The 12,577-nt window shown below is 37.6% G+C and overlaps 1 protein-coding gene across 7 annotated transcripts in view; it reads right to left on the minus strand.

The window, feature by feature from the left end:
- The window catches only part of LOC118889450 (lysine-specific demethylase 6A-like), a 161,951-nt gene that overhangs the window by 130,367 nt on the left and 19,007 nt on the right, over positions 1–12,577 (minus strand). For all 7 annotated transcript variants that reach the window (XR_005018535.1, XR_005018536.1, XM_036841207.1 and 4 more), the window contains exon 3: positions 4,561–4,669. Coding sequence is in view for 5 of the 7 variants with exons in the window: in XM_036841207.1 (XP_036697102.1) it covers positions 4,561–4,669 (109 nt within the window). In the remaining 2 variants the exon portion in view is untranslated. The remainder of the gene's footprint in view (positions 1–4,560; positions 4,670–12,577) is intronic.

Raw genomic sequence — 12,577 nt, forward strand, 5'->3', positions numbered from 1 at the left:
GGATAAGACTCCATGCTCCGAATGCAGTGGGCCTGGGTTTGATCCTGGTCAGGGAACTAGATCCCACATGCATGCCACAACTAAGAGTTTGCATGCCACAATTAATAGTTCACACACCACAACTAAGGAACACAACAGCCGCAACTAAGACCAAGCACAACCAAAAAAATAAATAAAAATAAACATTAAAAAAAATCGGTTGGGCTTCCCTGGTGGCACAGTGGTTGAGAATCTGCCTGCCAATGCAGGGGACACGGGTTCGAGCCCTGGTCTGGGAAGATCCCACATGCCACGGAGCAAGTAGGCCTGTGAGCCACAACTACTGAGCCTGTGTGTCTGGAGCTTGTGCTCCACAACAAGACAGGCCGCAACAGTGAGAGGCCCACGCACCACGATGAAGAGTGGCCCCCGCTCGCCGCAACCAGAGAAAGCCCTCACAGAGAAACGAAGACCCAACACAGACAAAAATAAATAAAAATCAATAAAATTTTTTAAAAAAATCGATGAAACGGGAAAACCTACAACCAAGATTACTCTACGCAGCAAGGATCTCATTCAGACTTCACAGAGAAATTAAAACCTGTACAGACAAGCAAATGTTAAGAGAATTCACCACCACCAAACCAGCTATAAACCAAATGTTAAAGGAACTTCTTGAGGCAAGAAACACACAAAGACCTACATAAACCAAACCCAAAACAATTAAGAAAATGGTAATAGGAACATACATATCGATAATTACCTTCAGTGTAAATGGATTAAATTCTCCAACCAAAACTAAAAGACTGGCTAAATGGATACAAGAACAAGACCCATATATATGCTGTCTACAAGAGACCCACTTCAGACCTAGGGACACATACAGACTGAAAGTGAGGGGATGGAAAAAGGTATACCATGCAAGTGGAAATCAAAAGAAAGCTGGAGTACCAATTCCCTTATCACACAAAATGGACTTTAAAATCAAGACTATTACAACAGACAAAGAAAGACACTACATAATGATCAAAGAATCAATCCAAGAAGATATAACAAATGTAAATATTTAGGCACAAAAGATAAGCACACCTCAATACATAAGGCAAATGCTAACTAAGAGCCATTAAAGGGAAAATTGACACAATAATGTTAGGGAACTTTAACACCCCACTTTCACAGAACATCCAAATTGAAAATAAATAAGGAACCACAAGCTTTAAATGACTCATTACACCAGGTGGACTTAATTGATATTTATGGGGCATTCCATCCAAAACCAACAGAATATACTTTCTTCTCAAGCACTCATAGAACATTCTCCAGGATAGATCATATCTTGGGTCACAAATCAAGTCTTGGTAAATTTAAGAAAATTGAATTTGTATCAAATATCTTTTCCAAAAACAATGCTGTGAAACTACATTTCAATTACAGGAAAAAAACTGTAAAAAATACACACACATGGAGGCCAAACAATACGCTATTAAATAAGCAACAGATCAATGAAGAAATCAAAGAGGAAATCAAAAAATACCTAGAGACAAATGACAATGAAAACACGACATCCCAAAACTTACGGAATGCAACAAATTCCTTCTAAGAAGGAAATTTACAGCAATACAATCCTACCTCAAGAAACAAGAAACATCTCAAATAAACAACCTAACCTTACACCTAAAGCAATCAGAGAAAGAAGAACAAAAAAACCCAAGTTAGCAGAAGGAAAGAAATCATAAAGATCACATCAAAAAAAAAAATGAAAAAGAAATGACAGAGTCGATAGCAAAGATCAATAAAACTAGAAGCTGGTTCTTTGAGAAGATAAACAAAATTGACAAACCATTAGCCAGACTCATCACTAAAAAAAGGAGGGACTTCCCTGATGACACAGTGGTTAAGAATGTGCCTGCCAATGCAGGGGACATCAGTTCGAGCCCTGGTCCAAGAACATCCCACATGCTGAGGAGCAACTAAGCATGTGCGCCACAACTACTGAGCCCGCGTGCCACAACTACTGAAGCCCATGCGCCTAGAGCCCGTGTTCCGCAACCAGAGAAGCCACCACAATGCGAAGCCCGTGCACTGCAAAGAAGAGTAGCTCCTGCTTGCCGCAACTAGAGAACGTCTGCAGACAGCAACAAAACCCAACGCAACCAAAATTTAATTAATTTTTTAAAAAAAGAAAAAAAAAGACTACTCAGATCAACATAATTAGAATGGAAAGGAAGAAGTAAAATTTGACACAGCAGAAATACAGACGATTGTGAGAGATTACTATATGCAACCATATGCCAATAAAATGGACAACATGGAAGAAACGGAAAAATACTTAGAAAACCACAACCTTCCAAAACTGAACCAGAAGAAATAGAAAATGTAAACACACCAATCACAAGCACTGAAATTGAAACTGTGATTAAAAATCTTCCAACAAACAAAAGTCCAGGACCAGATGGCTTAACAGACGAATTCTATCAAGCATTTGCAGAACAGCTAACAAGTTTCCTTCTCAAACTCTTCCAAAATATAGCAGAGGGAGGAACACTTGAAAACTCATTGTACAAAGTCACCAACACCCTGATACCAAAACCTGACAAAGATGTCACAAAAACAGAAAACTATAGGCCAATATCACTGACGAACATAGATGCAAAAATCTTCAATACAAGCAAACAGAATCCAAAAACACATTAAAAGGATCATACACCATGATCAAGTGCAGTTTATTCCAGGAATGCAAGGATTCTTCAATATATGCAAATCAGTCAGTGTGATACAACATATTAACAAACTGAAAGATAAAAATCATATGATCATCTCAATAGATGCAGAAAAAGTTTCTGACAAAATTCAAAACCCATTTATGATAAAAGTTCACCAGAAAGTAGCCATAGAGAACCTACCTCAACATAATAAAGGCCGTATGTGACAGACCCACAGGCAACATAGTTCACAGTGGTGAAAAACTGAAACCATTTCCTCTAAGACCAGGAAGAAGAAAAGGTTGCCCACTCTCACTATTATTATTCAACAAACTTTTGGAAGTTTTAGCCACAGCAATCAGAGAAGAAAAAGAACTAAAAGGAATCCAAATCAGAAAGGAAGAAGTAAAGCTGTCCACAATGAGAGAAGCCACCACAATGAGAAGCCCGCGCATCACAAGGAAGAGTAGCCCCCACTTGCCACAACTAGAGAAAGCCTGAGCCAGGCCAAAAACAAAAAACAAAAAAGCAAAAAAGAAAGAAAGAAAACATATGTTCTCCATGTAAAAAAAAGAAAAAATCAGTAATCTTTTGATGTTCCGACTACCTGTTCTTTGCTGCAAAAACTCCTATACACCTGGGTTCCCCACCTTGTCTCTGTGGAGCAATCTCTCAGAGTTATCTGAGATGCTGTGTCCCAGGCTTAAGTCCTCAGTTTTTTCAACCAAATAAAACATAACTCTCAACCTTTTGGTTGTACATTTTTTCAGTCAACAGCTCAAACTTAGAGAAGATTATCAGTATACCATACAATGCCATGAATAAATGTCAGATTTTCGAATATTTTCTAACTTAAATGGAAAATTTTTTAAAAATCAAGAACAAAAATAAGAAATGCTGTTTGTGTTTCAATACATTAAAAAAATATATTTGGCCTAAGGTCTCATGATAGAGAGCTCCTAAAACACTTGGAACTTCCTGAGTGAAGAGTGTTTCTGTTTTTCTTAAGAGCCACTTATTCACTTAATGCTAATAAGATGACTTAACAGAGAGCCCTTAGGTATCCTTAGGATGAGGCAGGTAGGTGGGAGAAAGCGTGCCGATTAAGCTCTACAATAAATTCCTGGAAACTGAGATTTGATGCATCCAATTCCTCAGGGAAATAAGTTCCTGAGCTCAGGAAACTTCCAGACCTCATCTATGTACCTCTTCATTTAGCTGTTCATTTGTATCCTTTAAAATATCCTTTATAATAAATTGGTAAATGTTTCCCTGAGCTTTGTGAGTCATTTTAACAAATAAATCAAATTCAAGGAGGGGGTTTGGGAAACTCTGATTTACAGCTGGATCATCAGTACGACACATAACAACCCTGACACAACTGGCTTCTAAAGAGGGACAGTCACGTGGGACTGAGTCCTTTACCTGTGGGACCTGTTTTATCTCCAGATAAATAGTGTCAAAATTGAGTAAAATTTATAGAACAGTGACAACTGGAAAATTGTTTGATGGTGTTGGAAAACACGCCAGGGTTACTCTTCCGAAAAGTTCCACACTTGTATTTATAGATGAAAATATCAAACGACATCTCTTTCTGTGATAAGGTTTTAAACACAGGTTTTCAAAAAGGCAAGCACAGCAGCAACACACATGTATGTTGTTATGAATTTTACATAATGATCAAATTTATTGAATATTTACATGGAATTACGTAAAATTTTCACATTTCCATCTACTCTGTTTCTCATTGCTTGTTTTGTTTGAGCTTAGAAGAAACTAAACAACAGTTCTAAGTGCCTTGATAAAAAGTAAAAGCAATTACATTTTTATATGACACAAACATAAATTAAGCACAAATTTTAAAAGAGAAAAAGATTACCTTTTGGATAATCTTCCAGTAAGAGGTTGAAGTGACCTAACTGACAAAAGAATTCAGACTCCACTTTTCCTTCAGCTTTTAAGATTAAAGATTCGTAGCAGCGAACAGCCTAGAAATGAAAAATATAAGTATTAAGAAAAAGGTAAAATCCTAATTGTATCCTTTCTGAGAACGCATATACACCCCATGAGATCACCTGAGAAATCAAAACAATCAGTGTCAGCTCTACCACAGACACAGGACTCAATTTCTCTCAGAAATTAGAAGAAACAGCTTTCTAATTACATATTAAAGGAGCCACTGCTGATGATCAAAGTGCTCTCCCATATGAAAAAAGGGGGGACTAAAACCTGCCAAATAAGATAACTTAGGAGTTCCCTTAATGACTTTGTTAACTGTATAACTAAATTATAACTTTGATTCTTGTTCACATAACAAAACTACTCTCAAATAAACACAGAAAGAACTTTCTTGAATTCAGGGAGCTAATAACTACATGTGATTTTTGAACATTTGAAATGTAGCAAGGGCAAATTGAGATGTGCTGTAATTGTAAACTAGACAACAGATTACAAAGACTGCATACAAAACAGTAAAATATTCACTAACAATTTTATGTTAACCATTAAGTTAAATAAAATATATTATTTAATTTCATGTTTCTTTTTACTATTTCTAATACAGTTGTTATAAAATTTAAAAATCACAAAAGACATTAAAATTTTGTGCTTCACAACATTTCTATTGAACCAAGTTGCTCAACAGTACCTACCATCTGTACTGATCAGCTATCTTTGCAAAGAAACACTAGCTTTTAGACCACCATACACAATTTAGTGTATTTTCTGGAAAATACGTCAATTGTTTTCTAACTAATGCTCCTCATATATTTCAAACATACTAACTTGAATATTATCCCACCCCAATACCCACAGATACCTCTCACACTTTTATTAGAGAAAAAAATAACACTTAAAGAATCCCCTTTTTTTAACTTCAGAAGTCTGCAAAAAGAAGAAATAATTTATTAAAAACATCATAAAGAACAATGTTCTGCAGAGTTGTCACTAACAATGGGAAACTTTTTCATGTATTAAGATATGGAGGAGAGTTCCCTGGTGGTCTAGTGGTTAGGTTTCCACACGTACACTGCCATGTCCCAGGTTCAATCCCTTGTCGGGGAACTGAGATTCTGCAAAGCTGAGTGGCATGGACAAAAAAAAAAAAAGATATGGGGCAGTCATTCTGGCTTTTAGATGGTTCAGCCTAAACTTTGTGTGAACTAAAACAGCCTGACCTATTACCTATCAAACACACATAGCACATCTGGTTTAACCATTAACATAAAGAACTCCATGTTCAAAGATAAGGATAAAAAACTCCCTTCCTATAGTGTCCGTGTTAACACTCCTTGGAAGACAAGGTTCGCTTTCCAAGATCATGCTGTCCAGCTGTATCCATCTCTTTTGAAACCTGGAAGGAATGTAACCCTGTCATGTTTGATATATGTTCTTTGTTCTGATAAGTGTAAGACTGTGCTGAAAACCATGCTTCAAGGAACAGTTCCTCAGAGCTACTGAGAGGCTACGCTGGCCCCTGTGCTAGAGTTCTCAGTTTGGCTTGAATAAAACTCTTTCCTAACCTTAATTAAAGATTGATTATTGCTTATCTGCATCAACACTAACCACAAGAGATCTTAGAAACTTAACATCTTCCTGTCTTATTCTTAACACGTTACTGACCAGAGACATACCAATACGTTTTTAGAGAGTGATACAATTAACATCACTGTGCAAAGTTGTTAAGAGCTTAAAATTGATCAAGGGTTCATTTTACAACTTATGATGGTCCCTCCTCCTTTCAGCCCCTCCCAAATTCTCCAGGTTAGTTCTCCGCAGCAGCACCACATTCATCAGGACCTCCTACTGTGAGACAACTCAGGGAAGCAGCTATCACTATGCATGGCTGGTGAAGGCAGGCAGTTTTGGTCAATGGTTCTCTAATACACTTAGCTAACTATGCAAAAGTACCAAATCAAGAAAACAATTAAAAGTCTGAATCTACTCTTGAGTCCCAGAAATCACTATAATTAGGAAATACAAAATTTCAAGATTCTCTCTTACTCAGGTCATCTATGATTTCTACCTGGCAGATGGTTATAATACAAAACACAAAACTTACCGAAGTACTTTAACATTAAAGACTTAATACCTTAAAACTATTAGGCCACACTGATCATTTTAAAAACTTACATTAATAAAACAATAAATTTGACATTTTAAAATTAATATAGCCATTCTAAATAAATCTTCGGTTATTTTCTTACTTTTTAAACTCATATGTTATTTAGAAACTTCAAATCTGTAATAGTTTCTAACTTTCTGTATCTACTTAAATTAATGGGCAAATGAGTTTTCTGACTCAAAAAATATTTAAAATATCAACAATAGAAATTTCCATGATTTAAGCAAATGAATACTAACACACAATATATATCCCCCTCATCATTATGCATTCATACCACTGCCAGTGCCTTTTGCTTCTTTATTAATACACAATTGTTCACATCTAAAATTGTAACTGAGCAGGACCCTATGGGGTCTTCCCAGGACTGACCCTTCCCCCATATTCTCTGCTGTAGCAGCCACATATCCTGATGTAGCTCCTAAGTACCTACATAGTATCTGATGCACACTTCCTGAGTTTACAGATGCTAAAACCACCACCAAATATAAGAAATTAACTACTGATGATCATGAGCCCCCAGACCTAATGGCACCTGAACACTGATAATATTAACTGTCCTATTACCTCAACATCAACCAACCAGAAAATTGTGCCAGAGCTGATCACATACCCTACCATCTCCCTTCCTCACCTGGCCTTTAAAAACGCTTTGCTGAAACCCTTTGGGGAGTTCAGGGTTTTGGGGGGTACAGGTCCCCCACTCTCCTTGCTTGCCCCTGCAATAAACCTTTCTCTGTTCCAAACTCCAATGTTTCTGTATTGTTTGGCCTCACTGTGTGTTGGTTGGGTACACAGACTTGAGTTCAGTAACAAAATTAAGAGTATCACTGATTTTCTCATGAAAGATAATGCCTAGTAAGAACTAGGAATTTAAATGCATCCGCCCATAACTCAGGCTTGAGTACCCGATTAGTAACCCACCACTAAATACATGTCGGTGATAAAAGATGACGCTGACAGAATCAAATATCAAAGGAGATGAAGGTGAACAAGGTGGTGGAAAAAAAGACAGTCTCCAGGTACTTACACGTCAGTCTTTCATAGTGATGTAACTAAGCAGGACCCTCTGGGGCCTTCCTGGGACAGACACCTCCCCCATACCCTCTGCTTTATCTCCTATCTGAAGTACCTAGGTAACAACAGTATCTGATGCACATTCCTGAGCTATTTTACAGATGTGAAAACCCCCACCAAATGGTGGATGTTAACTACTTGATGACCATGAGTTCGCAGCTCCCCAGGCCTACTAGAGCCTGAGAATTGACAGTGTTAACTGACACCTGTGACATCCGCCCTGTTACCTCACCATCAGCCAGATCAGAGAATTGTGCAGGAGCTGATCACACACTCATGCCCCGCCCACCCCAAATCTGGCCCTTAAAAACTCTTCCCTGAAACCCATCAGGAAGTTTGAGTTTTTTTGAGCATTAGTTGCCTTGACTTCTTGATGGCACCCTGCAATCAATAAAGGCTGAACTTTCCTTCACCACAAACTGGTGTCAGACCCAGGTCTAGTTCAGTAACACTAAAACTCCTACATTTTTTAATGTGTTATAATTTCTGATACTAGATACGTGAACTCTGTTTAAAGGAATATAAGTAAATAGAGATATATCCCACTGATGCTAGAAGAGTAAGCTACAAGAGACACTTGATTTTTTAATAATACTATTTGAAGTCAAAAGACTAATTAAAAATGTAGACTATACATAATTAGCTATTTAAAACAAAACTCAAGCAAATTTCCATCCTTTTTGTCTGTCTGACCTTAAACATGTACATGGTTTGTTGGTGGTAAAAATTGATGCTGACAGAATAAAATATCAAAGCAGATGAAGGTGAACAACGTGACAGCAGTGGTTTTACAAGAAGAATGGAGTTGGGGGTAGGGATTTGCTCCTTTCCTAGGGGCATTTGGCAAAGTGTGGAGACATTCTGATTAACCACCTACAATGCACAGACAGGTCAGCTTCCCACAATCCAATCAAAAATGTCATCAGTGATCGTGAGCAGACAGCAGAGTGAGCTTGGACTCCGAAACATTCCCTGGTAATTCAGTGCATATGACTCCATGATCCCAATGCAGGGGGGGTGGGTTCGATTCCTGGTCAGGTAACTAGATCCTGCATGCATGCCGCAACTAAGAGTTCATTTGCTGCAACTAAGAAGTACGCATACCACAACTAAGACCCGAAGTAAGCAAAATGAATAAATAAACATTAAAAAAAGAAAGAAAGAAAATACAGGATACTGGCCCCAGAGAGCTGAGGTGCACATGAAAAGAATGAGTCCAGTGAGCGCAGTGTATGTATCGTCTCACACATAGGAAAGCGCTGAATTCCTTAACTTGGGATATCTGGTTTTCTTTAATTAACAGTAATCTTTTGATGTTCCGACTATCTGTGTTACCGAGTCGAAGCTTGCTCTGCTGGCCGAATGACAGGCCAATAAATCAGGAGACCAGGTGTTGAGGAAAGGAATACAACTTTATTCGGAAAGCCAGCAGACCGAGAAGATGGCGGACTAGTGTCCCCAAAAAACCATCTTGTCAGGGTCTGTTTGCCAGCTTCTTTTATAGAACAGAGAAGGGAAGGACATGAGAAAGTAAAGTAAAAAGGCCATTAGTATTGCCTGGCTAGGCCAGCATGGGGAGGGGACGTATTAATTTCTTCTTTTCTGTAGCCATTCACAGGTGGGCCGGGTCAGATTGTCTCCCTGTAAACTGAACAAAGGCACTTTAGTTTAACATTCAGGCAGAGGGGCAGGGTTCCCTGAGGCAGGCCATTATGTATGATTATGTTAAAAAAGCAACAAAAAGCAAAGGTTAATGTAAAAGAAACATCCAAAGTGGAGTCCAGTTTTGCTCTTCCCTGTTAAAATTCCCCACTGTCAATGTCCACTCCACAATATTGTGGAAAAAGGGGTGACAACCGTTCTAACTGCTTCGTCAGATGGATCTTTCTGAAAGTGCCCACCATTGGTGCCAGTTGTTCCAAATGCTGAGATTTGTCTTCTTTTGTTCCTCTTTGGAAAATGTCTACTTAAACAATATTCACAGCCTGAAAGTTGAGATTTATGTTTTATTCAGCAGGAATTTTTTTAGGACTTCAAACCCAGGAGCATCTCAAGATAGGAAATTTAGCATTTTTCTATATATGGGAATATGCATGAGTCTGGGCTCACTGAAATTATTCCTTTGATATACACCTCAGGTATCTCAGGCTTGTATCCTATATTTTCACATCCTGAGTTTCCTCACAGCTCAACTGAGGGAGTGGCTGCAGTCTGATGGCTGCTAGATGGCAGGTATTCTCCTTTCTGAGTTTCCTCAGGGCTCATGGGCTCACGCTGGCGGGCTGCAATCGCTGCTGACTGATATGGCAGGAAGCATTCTATTCCTCAGATCTTCCCCTCTTCGTCAGGAATTTGACCAATATTTGGGAGACATTTCATGATCAAATTTTGTCCCACAACTGGCAGGCTCATCCAAGGTCAGGCAAAAATTGTTGATATGCCACTCCAGGTGCTAATTTTTGGATTAGGCCCTATCAATAATTAAAGATTCTCTGGATCCTCTAAATAGTCTAATATGATCCAGGAGATATTTTCCCTTGTTGCTTCTTCCCATACCTAGAAATCACACTATTACAATTATTTTACATTATAAATGTAATCTATTTAATCTATTTCCTCATGATGTTAGCCATCATCTATTTCGTATGGAGGCCTGGTTACACACTACGTACTGTAAGAGAAAACAATTTTATAAAATAAACAGGATAAAAGTAATGCAGCTAGGGACTTCCCTGGAGGTGCAGCGGTTAAGAATCCACCTGCCAATGCAGGGGACACAGGTTCGAGCCCTGGTCCAGGAAGATCCTACATGCCGCAGAGCAACTAAGACTGTGCCCACAACTACTGAGCCCATAAACCACAACTACTGAAGCCCATGCGCCTACAGCCCTGTGCTCCACAAGAGAAGCCACCACAATGAGAAGCCCGCACACCACAACGAAGAGTAGCCCCCAGCTCACTGCAACTAGAGAAAGTCCGCACGTAAATAAATAAAGCAGCTAGTAACATTAACAAAGTCACAGTGCATCAGGGAGACACAAACCACAAACAATTTGGAAACGAAGAACAAATTAAAGCAATGATTAGGATAACTAGTTGTAATCCAGTCCCAATAAAATATCAAGTCAGGAGAGCCAGCTGGAGAGGCCAAATTCTGGCAGGATCAGGTAGAGAGAAAAAGATAAATGCTTAATCTTTGTTCACAAAGAAATACTTTATAACAGGAAAAGTTTTCTGGAAAATAAAGATTAAAGCTAGTATATTTCCCAAAGTCATAAAGTTATACATCATATTCATCAGTTCATTTATTCCCATGTAATTAATTACCATTGATGTGAATAAAATTATCAGGTTTCCTATTAGTTTTGTCCTTTGTTACTCAGTCCAGTGGTATTATCTAAAGGTTATAAGAAACTTTTATTGGCTAAAGTTTCCTTTTTACAAGTCTTCTTGAAGATGTGGCAGTTTTTTGCAAAGCATTACCTTAGCTGCCTATGAATGATGAAGGTCTTAAAGAGGCAAGGTTAAAAATGATTACAATTTTTCTTGGCAAAGAAGTTTATCCAAATTGCTGTAACTTACAACATTTTAAGATAAAGATTAAAATTATAACATTATACCAGGACATATATTTATTTCAGGAACTTTACATAATTTCTAGAAGGTCTATATTAGTGACATTTACCATACAATATAACCTATGAAGATTTACTACTCATTTGACAGTTCTTCCCATGTAATTTAACATACTGAACAAACCTATCTTTCTTTGGGATGTTACAGGAGCCCTTTGAAGCATACTAAAGTTAGCCAGAGGCCGAAAGAACTTTATCAGAATTTGATTTAGGAAGTTTTGTCAAAAAACAAAGAAATATATATATATATATATATATATATATCTCAAAGGGTCTAGAACACTCAGTCAGATAGGATCACAGGTCACTGAGAAACAATAGTTACTTAAACCAAGGTAACAGTAAAACATTTCAAAGGCAAATATAGAACTGATCACTTCAAAGGTAAAGAAACTTAAAACCTGTTATCAAAGGCAGTTCAACATTTTAAGAAAACTTGTCCTCTTAACGGAGAGAAAATCCAAATTCAAGTTTTGCACCAGCTTACTTTTAAAAACTCAATTAGGTTAATCTCAGCCTGACCATGCGTAAAACTCCTTTTACTCAAAACATATACCTCGCTTACATACTCTATACTGAAATGTTTTATTATTTTCAGTAGCTTTAAATACATATTTAAATTAGAATCCCCGACTCTTAAAAATCTTACTTTCCAGTGAAGACCAAGAGGCAAGTAATAGTACCGAAATCTGGAGAGACTTTTAGATCATTTTCAGAACATAATTATTCCTATAGAGTTTACCTAAAGGCTCTTATCTTGTTTACATTTACTTTAGTTAAATCACATCAAGGGATTTTTCTTGCTGACAAATTTGCAACAGATATAACAAGATTTCATTTAAGTTCTATTACACCTAGGTGCACTGAAAGTATTATACTTGATGCCTCTAAAGACGTGTCTATATAAATTGCATCAACAAACTTAAACATCAATACCAGGTATTAATTTAATACTAAATATTTCCTAGTTCACATGAACCTGAAACTCATTTAGCTTAATTTCTCTTGTATTTAGAATTGTTTGGTTTGTAAGCGCTTACTTTTCTTTAAGCCACTTTAAC

Source organism: Balaenoptera musculus, chromosome Y, assembly GCF_009873245.2.
Source record: "Balaenoptera musculus isolate JJ_BM4_2016_0621 chromosome Y, mBalMus1.pri.v3, whole genome shotgun sequence".
NCBI classification, from domain to species: domain Eukaryota; kingdom Metazoa; phylum Chordata; class Mammalia; order Artiodactyla; family Balaenopteridae; genus Balaenoptera; species Balaenoptera musculus.